At 35.9% G+C, this 20,353-nt stretch overlaps 1 protein-coding gene across 1 annotated transcript; it reads right to left on the bottom strand.

Moving 5' to 3' along the window:
• Nucleotides 1-432: 432 nt before the first annotated feature.
• Nucleotides 433-2,437, bottom strand: LOC113328699 (O-acyltransferase WSD1-like). Its single transcript, XM_026575721.1, has 4 exons — nucleotides 1,553-2,437; nucleotides 1,074-1,469; nucleotides 828-965; nucleotides 433-618 (listed from the first exon to the last, which is right to left on the bottom strand). The coding sequence occupies exons 1-4, from the start codon at nucleotides 2,435-2,437 to the stop codon at nucleotides 433-435; spliced, it is 1,605 nt and encodes a 534-aa protein (XP_026431506.1).
• Nucleotides 2,438-20,353: the final 17,916 nt, after the last annotated feature.

Here is a 20,353-nt window from a genome sequence, read left to right as displayed (position 1 = left end):
AAAGAACGTACACGGAAAAAAAACTGGAGCTGCCAGAAGTTAATTTTAATACACCTCGATCACCGAAACAGAGATCAAATTTTACAATTATCTACTTGAAGTTGTTTCACTGGACAGAAGTTCGACACCATTGAAATTATCCGCCAGAGATTGCACTAGGCACCATTGAAATTCATTGCTCACGGCAGATGGATTGTATAGAGCTGCTTATATCTCTCGGAAAACAATAGTGCTAACAGAATAAAACACTAACATGTTATAACAGAAAGCAAAAAGTTGTTACATTTATTTAGTCCTTATTAAGAGGATTTGCAGATGGGCGGATGCTTCTAATCAACAGGGATACATTGGTCTACAATCTAAAGACACAAGAAACACATATAAGCAACTTTTTTTTTTTTTTTTTTTGGTCCACTGATTGAGCGTTTTCATTTAGCTGTATTTTTTCTTGATTTCATTGTCGTCCTTGCCTGGATGATTTCCAAATGTTGCTTGAAAAATGTTTTCAAAGGCTTCGTCCATACAAGAAATGAAAAGTTCTGAATCAATAAAGCCTTTTTCCATTGTTACCACAAGCTTCAATTGTTCCATGCAGCTCACTGATGTGAACGTTATACTCTGTATACAAGAATAACAAGCAAGTTACAAGTTTTATATATGAATTGGATTTTAGTGGATACTATATGCATATGACCGGAAATCATCTTACTTAAAAATCATATGAACATAAAATATCATTTAACCATATCAAATTAAGCATGTCAACGCACTACAACGAATTCATTCTACAACTAACAAGTAATTTCTGATTCAAGTGATATATTTACCTGAGGTATACCCGACATGAAGTAGTAAAAACTGCTAACAGGATGATTCATGATAGCCATCTGCTCTTTTGGACCTATAACACTTGATATAAAAGTGCTTGTATTCTTAAAGCTTGAATACAGCAATCCATCTAACCCCTGCATAAATGATATGAAGGGCTAAGGTAGCTTTAAATAGATGTGGATTATAATGCAAGTGTAATACACGGTTTAAACTTGAAATTGCCGTATATAAATTGTATGTACCTTTTGCCCCTTTGCCCACATTGCAGCCTTTAGGAATAATGAATCAATAAGATAAAAGATCATGGATTTCTTTTTTCTATCCATAATATCTTTTGCTTTGAAAATAAAATCAAGAGGGTTAACTTCCTCGAGATTTCTAGAAGTCGGTAATGGCGTGAACAAGAGTCTAGTATGGTTCCCCCACGCGTCTGCCCTTATCATATCTTCAATGTTTGTAAAACCCTTAAATATTCTCATGTTAAGAGTGACACATATGGTCATGCTTGTATTTGTGCCACCATTAATAGAGTCCTTCTTCAAGCCATCTTCACCATACTGATCCATATTCTTGTTTTTTCTCACTGCGTACAAGTGAATGATATACGACAGTAGTCCAATGATTACATCATTCATCGTCTGCAATAAAAGAGCAATTTGTAGTTAGAGTTGCTTAAATATAAAAATTCGGGGGATAGTTAATTAATGTGAATGGACCTTACCGCTCCAAGCTTGGTTTTAACTTTCTTAACTCTTTCAAGTGATAATGTTAACGAGTGGATGTTAAGAGGCCTGAACAACTCCATCTTTCCTTTTGCCGATGTCTCTGAACGTATTGCAGACGGCCGATCTTCATAATACGTTGTTCTCAGCAAGGTTTCCATGACGTCAAAAGATGTGTTCGTGCACTTATGCATTAACTCGAACAACTTCTTTCCAAGTCCTATTAATCGATTACCATCATCTCGTTGCTGTGATTTTATCAATGTTACTCGCGGAAAAGTTAGTGGAGTTGAAGATTTATCAGCTCTTCCGAAAGACATGAAAAACACTCTTATAAAAGAATAGCCGTCACCAATTGCATGACTTAACTTGAAGATCATCGTACAAGCACCACTTAAACTTGGGTACTTAACTAAATGAACTTCCCATAATGGTTTGTCGTCTGAAAAATTCTCGCAACATATTTTTGATAAGTATTCTCTCAAGTAATTGTCGTACCTTTCACTGGTTAAACCAAGAGGGAATGTCGGAACGATCAAATGATCTTCCACTTGAACATCGACTTTTCTCCATCTAACAATACCTTTCCAGTTTTTCTCCATAATTGAAGAAAAACGAATACTCGATGGCAAAAAATGGTTGAGCAAGAATTTTAGTACTTCAAACTCAGTAATCGGTGTCTCTAGTTCGAAAATAGCAAAAATGTTTAAAGATATTGTTGTGCTATTAAAGCTCTGTGATAATGGACTCACTGGGGGACTTGTTTCTTCATCCCTATTTGTTTCGTTGTTGTAGTGATTCTCCATTGTTTCTAGCTCTCTAGTCACTCTTGCAGTTAGTTTCTCCTCTGGCTCTTTTGTTTCTGATCTCTTATACATATACATTGTTCCGTGGTGTATATATAAAAGAATGATTTAGCCAAAAAAATAAATAAATAAAGGTTAAATTAGAATATCAGAGGGCTGGTAGAAGTTGTGCAGACGATATAAATGTAGATATCATGCCATGCACGGATTATGTGTAGAATTTTTATTTGATTTTTGTTATCTTTGATTGATTGATAAAGAGGATTGCATTGAAAAAAAAAAACAACAAGAAGGACTACAACGAGAGTACCACCCTTGGAGGAATTTTCCAAAAAGATAAAAATAAGAAAATAAAAAGATTACGGCGCCTAGAAGAGAAAAAGAGGAGGAATGTACACAAACTAGCACAAGGTAAATTTGAAGATTTCACACCTAAACCAAGTGGCAGTAACAACAATAAAGACAAAGAAGAAACAAAAGCAATCAAGAAAAACAAAAACATAAACAGACCCCAAGTCAATCAGCTCTTCATAATGTGGATCCAAAACGAATAGGAGAACTGACTTTAAACTCATAGTAAAAAACCTTAATCCATGAGAAAAATTACTAGATGACCGTTGCAACGCTGGGAGCCTACATAAACGGATATAATCGTTTCTAAATCCCATATGCGCATTAAATTCGCTCCTAAGATATTTCTTCTTCAATTTGGACGAGTTTGATCGATGATCGAGTTAAATCGAGTTGAGGATGCTTATCAATATCGTGGTACCTTCCAGCTTTGATAATAAAATTAATTTGATGGAATTGGGGCGAAATTATAAAACATTTGCAATAAAGCGTTGGTCACTTAACTGTGCTACATTTTATATTTTAGTCACCCTAGAGTTTCCCGGCAAAAATCCTACGCTTTCTTCAAGACAAATAATTCAAATCATAGGCGGTAAGAGAATCTCCAAATTATCTTCAACTTTGAAAGGTTTGTAACAGGGAAAGCTAGAAAAGCTTTGGGGAAACCTGAATTCATTCCAATAATGCAGTAGATGATTTTTGAAGCTGAAAATGGAAAACAACTACATTACCCAGATGAATAATGTGTACCTAATAACTGTATTCTCGTGTCTAATGAATAATCATTTATGTACCTAAAAACTGCACTCTCGTATCCTGTGTGTAATCATTTATGTACCTAATAACTGTACATGTACATAAGTACTCGGTCAACTATCACATGAAAAATCATGGTAGCTAGGTTGTTAAATTTTAGTCCATATGTAGATTTATATTTAGTCCTACATTAATTTTTAGTCCATACCCACTAACCAGCAACCTCCCTCCTACATTAATTTTTAGTCCTTTTTTTATAGGGAAAAGGAGGCTACTCAGAGCTCCTGTTGATACATATTTTTGATGTGGTTCTTGTTAAATAGTACCACATCGCCTAGGGCAACCTAGGATCCATGCTTAATAAACCATGGACAATCCTAACCTTGCAAGCCGGTTTTCGAGGTTAATTAGGTCCATGGATTTCTGACATGGTATCAGAGCCAGACCCCTCTCAACTCTACCAGTGTGTCCGTGGTTTCCGTACCACTCCGTATCCCCGCCAGTGTGTGACCGTGGTTTCCGTACCACTCAGTATCCCCGCCAGTGTGCGTCCGTGGCTTCCGCGCCACTCCGTCAGTGTAGCCCTAGTCGTTGAGGGGGGGTGTTAAATAGTACCACATCGCCTAGGGCAACCTAGGATCCATGCTTAATAAGCCGTGGGCAACCCTAACCTTGCAAGCCGGTTTTCGAGGTTAGTTAGGCCCATGGATTTCTGACAGTTCCCTGCCTCGAACCCATCGTCTGAAACATTTGTTCTCAAAATAAAATTTCCCCCTATAAAGAACTTCTATGGCTTTTTCTCTCTCCTCCTCCATTCTCCACACTTTCAATTTCTTCATCCTGTTAGTGATTAGATCCCTAGATTAGAACCGTGTTAGCCTTAGTTCCATTAGATCCATTAGTTACATTAGATCCTTTAGTTCTAGCCATGATTTCTGAGCATCGGTTCACTACCATAGATCAGAAGTTCTATCGAATTACCTGTAGCAAAACAATACCATGTTCTATCATTACCTTGACAGAGTTTCATGCACATGGTAAATTGATTGGGTCTTTCACCTTCAAACTTGCTGTGGACTTACAGAGAATATTTCATGATGCTGCTAAAAATGGAGATTTAGGAAGAAATGTCCGGAAGTATGAAGATAACCAAAATTGGTTTAGGGAAACAAAACTGAACAATTCAAATGGTCATTATTTACATATCATGCTAGCTAGACCAAATCCTAAAGGAAACCCAATTTCATTCTATGTTCCATCTGGTACTCGGTTTGAAGGTTGGTTTGACATTGCAACTGCTTTTGAATCCATTATATGTTTTTCTTCTTCATTATCAAAACCCAAGCCTCAAGTACTGAATCCCTTCGAACAACAAACCCAGGACAAAACATTCATCAACCATAATACCTCCTATGCTCAATCTTTATTTTCACATAATAAGAAAGTTGCTCTGATCTCGCCCCATAAACCTTTCATATCACCATTTCCCTGTCACAGGTCTGCTGCATCTTGTTCTATCAAAACAAAGAATTCCAAGTATGGGAAGTTCATTCATCTTGACTATAATCCCACCCACTTAGGTGAATGGAACAATGCTTTCGTTATTTGGTAGGCTGAGAAAGAGTGCCTACAATTTAACTGCAAGTGCATAGTGCCTTGTGTAGTATGGTGTGCAAGAACAGGTCGATCCACAGGGACAAGGTGGGTGTAAGGTTGATTCTAACTTTCTTCCTAACTGATTTCTAATAGTGACAGTGACAAATATTGAATTGTTTTTGTGCTGCGTTGAAACACAGCTGAATCGTTGGTGTAGCTGAACTAGTGAAACAAAATATGTAAACAAAGTGAAAGATAAAAGGGAACAAAGGCATTTGAATTCACCTTCAACACTAAGCTAAGGCTTTCTAATTGTCTATTGTTCTTGTCCCTTGGTATCAGACAGTGATGACAAGTTCTAGCCTATCATTTATTTCGGGGTACATAAAAATTGACTAAAGAGAATAACAACTAGAGTTCTCTAATCCTAGCATTAGTTGGCTAATTAAAGTTCAACTCAATGTATACCTAAAGCCTAGTTGCTTCTAATTATCTTAGGCATTATGATCATACAAGATACAATTGCAAACATGAACACAGTAGCTTAGCTTAAGGTTTCATCAACACCTTAGCAATTGACTTTAGAACATAATGAAAATACTGAAATATGAACTGAAAATTAACTGAACCCTTGAGCTTGGCTAACCCAAGTCTCAATTGGTGCTCTAGCTAGCCCAGGCATAATTCTAACACACACACACCACACATCTATTTATACAATTCAATTTAGGGTTTACAATTTCACCAATTCCAAAATAGCACAGTAGAATTAGGGTTTGCCAAAATTATGAGATGATGGGACAATTCTTACCCACGTCGCTACTCTTCCTTTTCCTGCTCTTCATTCCTTCCATGCTGCTACTGATGCTCTCTTTCTCTGCCTATCAACCTAATTCTCTCATGCCAAAACCCTAACAGAGGGTAGGGTTGGTGAAATGGGTGAAATAAGAGGATGGGTTTTGTAGTGTGTTGGTTGTAGAGTGAAATAGGGTGGTTATTGAGGCTGTGGTGACTGGTGTTTTCCTCTCTTTTGGGAGCACACTAGCTCTGCTAAGGGATAATATTTTTCATGTATCAACAACAAGTATCAAGAATTATTCATAAAATGACAATAAGAAGATGAAGAAATAAGCTTTTTATTAGAGAGAAAAGTAATTTTTCTGACGAGAAATAAAATTTTATTAAAAAAAGAACAAGAAGAAGTCTAACAATTATTTTATAGTGTTATAAGGTCTAAAGACATATCCTAACTCAAAAGAGTTGGAGATTACATTATTTCATGGGTTTAAAGCTTTCAAAGTGGATCGATTTTTCTTATTGCCTTCTGAATTTGGTGAAATTATATTTCTATGATTGTAAAAGTTATATTTCAACAGTTGTAAGAAGCTTCCATCTCTTGGTATGCTCCTGAGTCTTAAGGTATTCCACACAGATAAAATAGAGTCGGTTAAATGCTTGAGGGAACAATGAAACTACCAAGAACAATAAACACAACAACAACAAAAACAAGAAAAAGAAAACGAATAAAGCAGTAACACTGTAAAAACTCCTACAACATTTTTTCTTGATTAATCGAGTTGGAAATTCGATATACAAGTAATTGGTAAGAATGGGGTGCTCCTCCACCCATTTGAGGATTTATCTATCCAGTACTGTCATAGATCAACGTGAATACCTTCGGATTGAAAATTATGCATTTCTTTTCGAAACTTAGATATGAGAGTGCTATAAGTTATATGAGTATGATTTGAGATGTCTCACCTTTCTCGAATAATTGAAAGTTAACAATGGAGGAAAATATAATGTATGAAGATGTTCCTTCTCTCTATAATTTTTTACTACCCTTTTCATATTCTCTTAATTCTACAAATATTATTTATTTTTCATCATTTCCAGAGGCATGTCTCAAAAGTTGATCATACATTAATTCTTTAGGTGCAAACTGGATCTTTTTGGTGCTTCAACTTTTTACTTGTGCCATTGTTATGGTTATACCTTTTGTATGTTATGCTTTTCTATTTTAAAATCGTAAATTAATTTTTTAATTAAAAGAATATCTTAGTTTGGTACCTTATTACTCTTATGGTTATCTCAATGCATGGTGGAGGTATTGGTTGTAGGTTCCGTTGGTACATACTTTCAGAACATGTGTAATTCTCTTTTTTATCGATAACATGTGAGACTTCATTCTTCGTATTTGCAATTATTGATTGATATGTGGTTTAAAATCAAGGCATTGTTAACATTAAATTAAGGAATCTCTCGTCAGAAGAATCAGAACAATTTTTAACTTGGATACTTTTTGTTAGTCTCCGTGGACCTATTACAGTGCTATCTCATCAAGCTTGTTAACTAACTCCAACTTATTTCCCCGTTTTTTAATTCATACATTTTTTTACAATCGGTCAGACATAAAAAACATGACATCGACCTAAATCCTTTGTTTTTGTTCAGAACCATCCTGGCGTTATAAAATAACCTAGTTGCATATATATTTACTTCGAAAATCCTAAAGCATATACTACAACAAGTAAAACCTCAAACTGAGGTTCGAATAAATTTTCTCTGTCATTAGCACATATGATGAGATTGGAAAGGCTTTAGATTCGTAATTCTACTAAAGATGAAGTTATTCATCTGTATTCTAGACGACCTAATGCTCATGGAGGTCATCTATCATTATTGGTAAATTTTCAATCTATATATAATTATTTTATTTTATTTTTGAATCAAAAACATAGGTTTACTAACCATTGTCGACCTTCTACACGAGAAGGTTTTCTTTTTCTTTCGGGAAATGGAATGAGTTAATAATTGTCTAGTTTACACGTGTTGGGAATAAAGTATACCTTATTTAATTAGATAACATTTGATGAATAAATTCATACCCATTTTATAAATTTCTCAAATAAAATATCATGTTAATATGTTTTCAACGAAAGGGACAAATTATTACAATTAAGTTTATTAATATATAAGAATAGAGTAAATACATTTAAGGATAAAATATTTTTCTATCAAATTTTGTTATGATATATTTTCTTAAAATAGATCTTGTAATGTTTAATTATATGATTCATCACATATAATACTACAATGTAAAGAAATCATATAATTGAGTGTCTTGATTATTATATGTAAGATATATTATTACTTAAAATTTAAAACAGAATGCAATATATGTACAAATCGTACAAACGATTACTATTTAACCTATCGACAAGGTAAAAGATTTGTTTTTAATAAATAATACTACAAAATTACGAACATTGTAAAGAGAGAGATGCAATTAATCAATTTGGCACACGTCATTTTTAATCTCAGAATAAAAGTTGTTAACAAGATTGATTATTATTTAGTCAAGATCTCTTAATGGAGTGAATGGGTGTTCTATCTATTTTGAATCTTGTTATTTACAAGGAAGTCCATTCTAATGAATTCCAAACCTCATGTGGGTCAAATATTCAAGTTTCTTCTTGTTTGGCATACAAAGAGTCCCTTCACTGGTTTCTGACCTTTGCTTTTCGTATGAGCGCCCTGACAAGGTTTTTCGAACTATTTCGTAACCATATATGCCTAAATGTTTTAGTTTCCGAAGTCCGCACACACGAATCGAGGTAAGAACATTCCTTATGTTTGATACTATTGCGGAAATAAAGGTCACCTGGAAAGGAGATGTCGTTTTCGTATAAGGAATGAAAAACTTCGTGATGTTCTTGTTTGGGAATCACCAGAAATTTTGAAACCAAGATCATATGTTAAGACTAATCCCCTTAACGTTACATGTTGTAACTGTCCAACCTTTAGGCAAAGGAATCAATGTTGTGATAATCCAAGTTTTTCCTATGAACGTCATACGAATCATTTTCACAATCATAATGGTTATCAAAAGGATAACTTCTTAAAGACGAAGAAAAGATCCGATGCTCCCAATTGGAGAAAGACTAACTTGCAAAAGAATAGTCAATCCAATTCTCTTCCGAGAATTCTAGAAGAGAGTAATGGAAATAAGGTTTCGGTTGTTCCTAAACGCACTCAGAAGTGGGTACCAAAGAAAGCTAATGATGCTTTTAATGTGAAAAGGAATGATCTTCCAGAAAATTCCATGACTATGGAGAAGGTAGTATCCATGATGTTGGAACTTAATAAGTTTTTTGGAAAAATGGAATTGGATGTGAAAGGTTCTAAAAGCGATCTCTTTCATGATAATTTAAAGGTCACTTGTGGTGAGCAAGACATTATTCACCCCAACACAACTTGATTGTGTTGTAAGTGCATCCTCACCAAGGAATGTCCTTCTGTGTATACAGTGAGGGAAGCACAAGAATTAGGGCATACATATTATGTTTGGTAAGGCTGTAGAATTTAACTAGATTCCTCTAAAAAGGTTCTTAAACGTTTAGGTTTGAAAATAGTAGTTCGGGATGTTTGGAATTCATAATACACCTACCAGGTATGCATAACATCATTTAAATCAAAATCCAGGGGTTTAAGTACGTATACCCGTTTGCATACTTCCCCAGGTCATGAAAATTCGTTTGCAAACCGGTATGCATACTTAACGTCGATATTCGGTAAACTTCTTTTGGACGTAACTTCTTCGCCCGAACTCGGAATGACCTCATTATTTTTGCATTCTCTTTCTATTTGAATTCTCTTCAAAATGGAGATGATTATTATTGAATTGGATGAGTTAAGATTGGTATTTGTCATGTATCTTGTTTTGAGTGTTTTTTTGCTCCATTTCGTCGCACTTGTTCCACTTCTCTTCGACTTGGGCACTTGGATTATTGGAGTGATTGTCTTCTAATATCATTTGTAGCTTTTACAAGAATGATATTGGTGAATCAAAAAGAAGGAAGTTCAAGAATGGGTAGTGATAGACGCATTTATGTGTCTATTTTCATCTCTATTATGTATATTGTTAGTACCCATTTTTATTCTTATTATAGTGTTTTTGTGTTTGTTTAGGTGTTTTTTGGAGAAGTACACTTGTGTGGAAAAATGGCTCAAAAAGTGGTATTTTACACCCCGGAGAAAAAAATTAAAGGCACCTGATAAGCACGTAAGTGCTATATTTTATACCCATATTTATATTGGTTAGGACTCGATATTTTGACTAACGACATTATTTTAGTGCTTTTGTAGAAAGTACAATTGATTCTGATTATATGGAGCATAAACAACTAAAACATTGGCGTTTGTGACAAAAATTACAAAATGAATCTGGCCTGATATTTCATATATCAACAGTATTCGTGCCAGAGAATGTTACTAACGGAAACAGAGAATTATCTTTGTTTATTTGTTCGAGCACTCGAGAAGTTATATTTCGAGAAGCAGCAACTTCATTTCTTGTCAAGAGAAGGTTATGAGCATTATCCTTTTGGAAATGAGAAGGTTCCTGGTCAATGATTAGATGCTAAAACCGATGGAGGAAAGCGCTGCTGTGATTGAATTTAATGAGGCATGAATGGTGATCCAGTCGTCTTGGGTTCATGTTTTGTGAGCCTGTGCAACTGGAGAAGTTTAGCAGCAACATCAATGGAGAAGGTGAAACGAGCATGGCTGTTAAGGATCGAGCAAGAGAGAGGAGAGCATAAACGCGGAAGCATAAAAGACTACATCGATAATCAAATTCGGTGTATCAACTGTCATGGCTCAACAGCCTATTTATATTGTTCACAAACTTGACGACCACTCAAGGTACTTTCCTAATTAAGATCAAACTCTAAACATAGACACTTTCCTAATATAACTCTCACAACTTAATGTGCATATCTCCTAAATATAGACTCTCATATATTATTTCCTAATACCCTCCCTCAAGATGGAGCATGTAGATCACGAATGCCCATCTTGGACAAAAGAAATTTAACTTCGTTTTTTTTTTTTTTTTTTTTTCAACGCTTTTGCGAAAAAAAAAAAATCTTCAGATTGTAGTTTAAGGACGTTTCGGTCCTCTTTGTAGTTTAAGGACGTTTCGGTCCCCTTCATAGTTTAAGGACATTACGCTTTCGGTCCCATTTTCGTAGTTTAAGGACATCTTTCGGTCCTCTTCGTAGTTTAAGGACGTTTCGGTCCCCTTCATAGTTTAAGGACATTACGCTTTCGGTCCCAATAGTAGTTTTAGAACGTACAGGTTCCATTGTTGTAGTTTAGGGACATTTCGGTCCTCTTCGTAGTTTAAGGACGTTTCGGTCCCCTTTATAGTTTTAGGACGATTTCGGTCCTCTTCGTAGTTTAAGGACGTTTCGGTCCCCTCTTTGTTTCTTCAGTAGAATACTTCTTGTACTCTTGGTTTCTTGGTTTCTTCGATAGAATACTTTGTGTACTCTCTCGACAACTCATAGGATTTTAACCTACTATCACCTCTTGGTGATTGGTTTTTTTTTTTTTTTTCTTCTTTTTTTTTTTTTTTTTTTTTCTTCACAACATGAATGTTCTTTCTTCTTCTCTCTTGTTCCAGTCATGCACTTCTTGCGAAACCTTCACACTTCTTTGTTCTTCAAGATTCTCTCACAATCCTGTCGTCTTTACAAAGTCTGCCACACTTTGTAGGATCTCCAAGTTTCTACCACAAACTCTTCAACCACACTTCAATCTTCCAACTGTTATAACTCTTTTGTCACGCTCACTGTAACACTTTCTTCTGTAACTATTCTTCAACACTTAACTGTGACATTCTTTTGTCACACTTCTGTTCACCTGTAACAGTTATTTTGTAACTGGTAGACTCTGTAACAATCCTCCAATGACACTTTTTTTTCGTTTTTTTTTTTCGCCGGACGTGAATTTTTTTTTTTTTTTGTCCAAACTTTGAACTCGAGCTTCCCTGTTTTGCTACTCGGACTTCTACATCTCATCTCATGAGTACCAACTAGCCTCATCACCATAAGTATTCAATGATCACAGCATCCTGTTTTGTAAAATCGAACTCGGACTATCTTCATCACGACTGCCATCTCTCTAACCCATCACAGCTTCATCTTCCATCACCGAAGATCAGAGATCCATCAGTAGCAGCAGCATGCAATCTCCAGTCTTTATTCTTTCTTGACTAAAATCCATCATCGTTAACAGCATCAACAGAAAATAGTTAACGTTCCTGCTTCCATATCTCTCAATCGAACTAATAGCAGCCAAACACCATCCCCATAGGTCAAAAATAAGGCAGCAACTTCTCGAGCCTCTACTGTCTCCTTTTTGCATTCGAAAAATCTTCTTCGAACCCATTCCAAGCACCCATCTGAACTGATCGTGTAATACTATGCGGTTGTAAACCCCCTTTTTTTATTATTATTATTTTTTTAACCTAACCCTACCTTCTCTGTGACTTTCATAAACCAAAAACCCACAGCTTCAATATCGTCTCTGTTTAGGAAAGACACAACTCGTGTAACAGCAACCAAACTAGAACAACATCGAACCTGAACTGTATGATTGCCAACGATAGCAACATGACTTGAAAAGCCTTCGAACACTTCTTTCTTCAAAGCCTTCACGAACAAACTTCACGAGAATACTCATCAAAAATCAGCAGCACTTACCGCAGCCTACTTCTTTACCAAAAACGAAAAAACTTCTTTAAATTTCTTTTAACCAAGCGCAGCTTCAAGACTAACTCTTTCTCTCCTTCTCCTCTCTCTTCCTCTCACCTCGCTCTGATACCATGTTAAGGATCGAGCAAGAGAGAGGAGAGCATAAACGCGGAAGCATAAAAGACTACATTGATAATCAAATTCGGTGTATCAACTTTCATGGCTCAACAACCTATTTATATTGTTCACAAACTTGACGACCACTCAAGGTACTTTCCTAATTAAGATCAAACTCTAAACATAGACACTTTCCTAATATAACTCTCACAACTTAATGTGCATATCTCCTAAATATAGACTCTCATATATTATTTCCTAATAATGGCGATGTTGGCTGGAGTTCTAGGGGTTCTCGACATGGAATCGAAGGCTGGAATGGTGGCATTGTTTGAGATAGAGTTCAATGGTCGTGGCCAGTGATGGTTGATGCTGCAGACGCGATGCAGGTGGAGTTCAGTTCACGGGATTGTACTCGAGTGAGATGGAGCTTTTGAGGTGTTGTGGTTGACTATTCTGCGATTGCAATGGGATTTGTTTGTACTTGATTCTGTTGCAGTTTCCGTGGGGGCCTTGAAGCCAAGAACTGGATGGGCATGGACTGAAATTAAGTTAGTTTTGAAGCAGCAAAGTCAGGGTCTGTATGATGGATGAGATGATTGAGGTCAGGTCCATCGGAGCTGTTACTGCTGCCATGGCAACAAAACAAGGAACTGGTAATAACTGATGCTAGTCGTTGTTAACAGCAACAATAAATGGTACTGGTGCAGCAGTTGCAAGTGCAGCTCATGGCTTGCATTTGGAGGAACGATAAGGAACAGATTCATGGGGTCTATATGCGAACTTAATTTGGTTGACGCCGATGTCGAACAGCTGCTGGAAGAGATGAACTGGTGTTGCTGGCGACGATTTTTGCAGTTAGTGGTGACGGATTTATCTTCCGAGATGAAGAAACGAGAAGAAAGCGTAGTCTACTGCAAGTGGTGTTCAGCTGGATTATGGAGTCTCTACACTTCCCGATGGATCCTGGACGAGAATGGAGCTGCTGGAAGTGATAGTTTATCAATGGAACCTAGGAAAGAGATGCTGTTGATGTTGATTGTTACAGTAAGAAGACGAAGGTGAGTTCGCAGTGGAGCTATCTGTGATGTTCAAGATCAGTTCAGGGAGGAACATGAGAAATGTAAGAGCTGTGCAAGATGTTTGATCCGAAGGAAGCAATGAAAGTGGGGATAAGAAGACTACTGTTGTTGTCGTTGTATGGCTGTGGATTGAACCGGTTGCAGTCGGAGATGGTGGTCGAAAGGATTTGAGCTTGGGGTTTCTATTGCCTAGCGACATCAACAAACTAGATGGAGTTCGAGTACTTGTCCTAGCAGCAGCAAGGTTTTGTCTCGAATGTGCAGTACATGGGTGTTGCGAAGATATTTTGCAGAGAGGATTTGCATGAGCTGGTCACAGTCAGTGATGCAGTTTGTAGGAATTCTGTCATACCAAACTGATGAGGCTATGGCCTGAAAATGGATTACGTTGAAAGTTCTAAATGGAGGATGGTTGCAGTATCGAAGATGGTCAGAGCTGTTGCAGTCGATGGATATGTTGGCTGGATTTGGCGTGAATGAAGATGGAGATACAACAAGCTGAAGTCGGAAGAGTGCTGTTTAATGGCGACCGTACACAGTTTGGAGATGTACGATGAGATACAGTTTTTGTGAGGGACAAAAATTATCCAATGGCTGATGACGAGAGAGGTGGAGATTCAGATGGTCCGAGAATAGGAATTGGCCGCAGTATTGTGGATTTGGAATGTCAGAGTTGGTACTGGACTGGGCCTTGCTATTGCTAGGTCTTATATCACCATATCGGACTCGCAACAGCACATATATAATTCAACTGAGACGTACAGAGAGGGGAAGCCGGCTGCAGAGCCGAGGAGAGACATCAACAGAAAATAAGAGGAGGAAGGAAGCGGCCGCAGCTACGGACGTGAAGAGAAGAAGGAGGAGAAGAAGGGAGGACGGCTGCTGCTGCGGCTACACAGCCGTTTACGGTTTGAAGTTTTGTTTCAATTCCATTTTTGCTTAGCTATTTTAATTTTAATCTTTTTATGGTTTTTGAGAAAGCCATGGCTAGCTAGAACCATATTAAGGTTTAGGTAGAACCCAATTTTATTATGAAAACTCTACATTTATATGCTTAATAATGAATTGAATGACTAGTAATTTATCTTCACAAAAGCTTGGTATCTAATTGTTTATGTGATTTTGTTGATTATTTATGCTTTTCAATTGATATTTCGTACTTTGGTTAAATCCGTTGACGTGATATGCTTTAGGATTGATAGGTAATGCTTTAGAATTACTACCCATGAAGCGAAGAAAATTACAGCGGAGAAACAGTATTTGAAAAAGCATTAATTATATTTTTAACGATTAGTAGAGCTTGCATAATTAATTGGTGGAAACCGAAAATCCTAACAACCCATTTCCATTTTATTCATTGTTAGACTTGTTATTATTTCATTTTGTTCCGAATTTCTGAAAACTCTTTAAAACATCATCTTGTTAATTAGTTATTCTTGGTATTAGTTGGTAGAGTATTTCACACTCCCTGTGGAAACGAACCGCATTTGATATCTATATTACAATTGACCTGTGCGCTTGCGGATAAACTAGGTTTCATTTAATCATTTATTTTGGTTATATAAAATCTACATCAGCACCTCAAAAGTGCACCGGAGGCACCTCAAAAATGCACCTGAGGAGTCCCAGAAATATGTTGGAAAACCCCCAGAAAAATGCGTTAAAGGCACCCTCTTGCAGGATAAGGGGCGACCAGTTTTTTCTCACGTTCAAAGTTGTTTTTGGCGGGAAATAAGAATTCAGAAAATTCAGTTTACTGCAAGATTTTTTGGTCGAGTTTTGGGAAAACTCGGTGAGATTTTTTCGTCATTATGAGTTGGAAACAATCTATCACGACTAAACAGGGAAGATAAATTCGTTGAAAATGAAAAAAGGAATGTTCCACGGTGGTTTGACAAAACAAGGGAGTACGGAGATACTCATGGGATTTAGATGAGCTGCAGAGGATTATTGTACGACTGTGGAGTGTGTTGCGTTATCTGGTATGTGCAGAGTCGTGCGGGTGTGTGCTGAGTACCAGGGAACCGCGTGAGAATAGAAAGAACATGATGAAAAGGAATATTATTCCCGTGAAAATAAAAATCATTAAGGGAGAATTATTTGCATTTAACTCGGATTATATCGGTGCTTTTGAGTATAAATATGTCTATGGGGTTGAATAGAAAAGGTGTCGAGAGTTGGGAGAAGAGTGGAGAGTGCAGGAAGCAGAAATCACGAGTTGAGTTTCTGCTGCTGCTCCCTTTGATGAAGATGAAGAACATGAAGAACGGACCCTCCAAGACAGTCGTTAAAATACTGTCGTAGTTTACCTTCATTTGCTGCAGTTATTCAGCGACTGCGGAACAGTGTTTGCTACACTTACTTTTTATCGTTCTGTCTGTAACGCCTGTAAACGTTGTTTTTTCCCGATTTTCACAATTTTCTCTCCATTTCATCATTGTGAACCATTTATGAGTCATAAATAATTATTTTGAGAGCATTATTTACTATGATGAGCTAAAACCCAACACTGGGACGACGGAGGAGGGTGAATTTCATTCACGGGTAAATTTATTTCATTATTTTTTATGACTTTTGCATTAATTTAAAATTGATATATGATTTGAATTAATTGGTTTTTATTTAATTTGATGATGTATGCTTAGCTTAGGTGTTTTGATACATCATGCTTAGGACTTACAATCAATGTTTTGAGAATCTATCTTGGCAAAATTAGAGTCCATGTTAATTTTATTGAGGTTTAAATTGTCATAGAATATATGAATGAACCTTGTGTAGTGAATTCGGCCAAATCCTTAGTCTAGTACCTTTCGCCCATATTGTCAATATTTGTATATAATTTATTTAAATCTAAAAATCCATTTCCTTCACAAGTTCGAGTTTGAATGATACCCTTTACCACTATCACTACAACCATTTAAAAACCCATCAGGTAGTAGTACGCATTGCTATGGAATTCTTGAATGTTCAGAATCATCTTTTGCGAACTATGGTGCATGGTAGTTAATGACTTTGTATGTTATTCTTTGTTAAGAAAATCTTTTTATACGCCTTTGGTAACCATTTGTGGTGTAAATCCGGGAAAAAAAGATTGATTCCACCCTCTAAGGACAAATCATCTTATATGTGCATTACGAGTTTGTCTTGATGCCTAGGAAACTTCTTATGAGAATTTATTCTTGTTTTTGAGAAGGATAACTAGATTTTTGAATACCAATTATTGTGATTACATATAGCTATTGCCAACGTCTTCATCTTGCAATGTTTTTAGATTTATTTATTTAAATTCTAAGTTATTTGGAAGATGATTTTTGCAATTTTAATTCATGATCTTATATTGCAAATTATTATGGGATATGTTGTTTACGTCCATGAACCTGTGATTGTCCCATACATGGTCAAAATTTTAAGTCTTCCATATGTCGATATGCAAGTATTGATAAAAGATAGAATGAACTTTTGAAATTACAAAAGTTAAAGCCTTTTTTGCCATTATTTTATGGACGAAAGGATCAATTTTTTGTTTACAAGGATTATGTCTATTGTATGTCATTGTGAAAATAGTGATGGAAAATAGAATGAATCCTTGTCTATTCTGCGGTATTGATCTTCCCTGATCCATATTTTTTATGTATATACTGTGCGGCTCCGTAAGTTTTCTAATGTTGAGCATTTCCGATTAAACTAATAATGGGTTCTCTTGTGGTTAATTTAATTGAGTATTTTGGATACAAATTCATATTCTATGTGATGTGTGTTGTCCAAAGAAATAGTTTTTTTCTTGTGAAAGTATGGTCGCTCTTGTTGTTCTTTCGGGAATGACATTTTATGGGGAAAAGTTCTTTTTGAACTTGTGCTTAAGTGCCAAATCTTTGTGGGGAGTGCGGATGTGGAATATTTAAGGGTTTATCTTGTATCTTTATAAACTCCTTAATGAATGCATTTAGCTTCGGCTTTATGATGGAATCTAAATAAGTTGATATGGTACTCTTTTTGTCATGAAGTATCTCTGTGAAAATTTCATGAGGATCCCACTAATTTTCGTACCTTTGCCAATTTATATTGACAAAAAGGGGAAGAATTAACGTGTAGTGTGATACTACAAATATATATGCTTTATGGATCATAATGTAAGGGGGAGTGGTGAAAAGACGAGGGTATCCAAATATACCTCAATCTACAAGTTTTCCACCTATAAGTCCTTTCTCCGAAAGTGATTGTCTATGGACTAAGTCGAGAAAATACAACAAATCGGTTCACACTTCGTGTGATCGTCTATGGATACGAGATCGATACAATACAACGACGAAGTATGTTTACTTGATAAAAGTTTCGGACTTAGCCAAACACAATAGGATTACTTATCAAGTAAATAGGAATTAATGTTTGTGTAATTTACTTTAAATTATAATAAAAATAATTATAATTACGGCAAATAAAAGTAAATGACACAACAAGATTTTATTACCGAGGAAATCGCAAATGCAGAAAAACCCCGGGACCTTCTCTCTCCATACAAAATCAAACCAACTTCGTATAGTTGAGACCAAGCAACTAAACCTATAGTTCACCTAGTCCCGTCTGTATTCCCACGCCTCCGACCTGTAATAAGTCACGTATATGGAACAATTCCTTTGGTTCATATTCCAAACAGTAAAGGAACAACAAATCTGTTTGGTAAAAACTCTTTTCAACCAAGTGTTGTGAGTTCGACAAAGGCTCTTCTGTTTATCTCAATAAACTCCTTTGTCAGGTTCTTAGATCTATCTTATTATCAACTACCGAAGTAATTGTTAATATTTTTCAATCAATACTTTTAATCACAAAAAATTATATTGATGACGATCTACATAGCTAATCAATCTAATCTAACACAAGGATAAACCGATTATAGTTGGATCCTCTTTTACCGAAACAATATTGTGCACATCAAAGATTATGAATCCCAAATAAGAAATCTTCAAAGTCTTCTTTGGATTCAAATCTTCTTAGATCTTCAATAAACATCCGCACACAATCAACTTGAATCTCGTGTGGTCAATCAGCATAGAACGTAGTCTGCTGACAATGGATTATCACAAGACGTCCTTAGAACTACAAACAGTCTAAACATCCCCATCGAAACTTCGATCTAGTTTGAGTGAATCTTATATCAGAAGAGAAGATTCTCAAGCATAAACAAACCAGGTGCAATCAAATTTCAACCACCGTTAGTCAATCAAATCAATCGAAAACAAAAGATAAACCGCAATTATCTAGTTTCCAACTAACGATACTAATAGACCTTCTCAATCCCAAAGAAGAATTTAAACTGAGCGGTCGTAAGAGATTCTCCTAATTAGGTTACTCTCCTCTCCGAATAGGCGGCTTCACCAGTAGCAGCATAAACGATTCTCAATTTATTTGAAAATCTCTTGGGAAATCTCCAACTAGTAATTGCACATTACTAATTTTCATTTTCCTAAAATAAAATTAAAAACCTTAAGTAAAAGATACTCAATTTATTTTATTCGATCCGGGATTTTGTTTCTTTAGCTATTAAGGAATAACTTTGAACAATTAAAGATTAGCGTTACTGCACATGTTCAAAGTATGTTGACATCCTTACTTTGTAAGTCCTCTTTCATACTTACAACCTTGAAACCGATTTTCCACACTTCCGAAAAAGTTTAAAATTGGTTCATCTGACTTTCAAGAACTATGTGATTGATTAAGAACACTCAATCACAAATCATGGGTTTCACGGTTCTACCAAAACAAGTTTCGGTTCTACCTCCATGTGAGTACTGTGCATAGTCACACTAGCTTTCCAAAAATTCGATTGACTATGTACTAGGATCGGTTCCCCATATATATATGGTATCTAACTTGTACTTGCTGCACATTTCCATAGGATAGGTTTCCCTTTGCCTAAAAACGTGTTTCACATGTCCATAGGATCGGTTCCCCTTTCTTCTAAAAACTTATTGCACCTCATACAAGGATCGATTCCCCTTTGTGATGTGTTGCACCTCTTAATAGTATCGGTTCCCCTTTACCCAGAGTCAGTCATACACAAAATCACAAATTATATCATACCATCTCAGGTGATTACTTAAGATCGGTTTCACTAATAAAAGTCATACCAATACAAAAGTCAGGCCTTTGTGAATAGTTTTACCAAGAACATAAACAAGTCATGAGCGGTTATACTAATCACACATATTGGTAGTTCAAAAAATATGTGATGAATAACAATACCAATAATACCTGGCGATTTCTCTTTCGATTCACAAAACAAGTTCATGAATTTACTTCCTTAAACAAATGTAAAACATTGTTTCCTAGGATGAAATCTTCACCTTACACCCATACATAATCACAATAGCATACAAACTATTATTTCGATGTCTTATCTACAAAGTTTAATGGTTAAACAATAAACCTCGTACTGTATTCCTTAATACTGTGTCTAACTAGAGTATAATCATTCGTGCTTCGCAACATTTTTTTCAATATGCACGACTTGAAAGATACGTTAGGGAATGAAACAATTCAAGTCAAGTATGACT

This window comes from Papaver somniferum, unplaced genomic scaffold, assembly GCF_003573695.1.
Source record: "Papaver somniferum cultivar HN1 unplaced genomic scaffold, ASM357369v1 unplaced-scaffold_114, whole genome shotgun sequence".
Taxonomy (NCBI): domain Eukaryota; kingdom Viridiplantae; phylum Streptophyta; class Magnoliopsida; order Ranunculales; family Papaveraceae; genus Papaver; species Papaver somniferum.
This window is presented reverse-complemented; position numbering and strand designations above follow the sequence as displayed.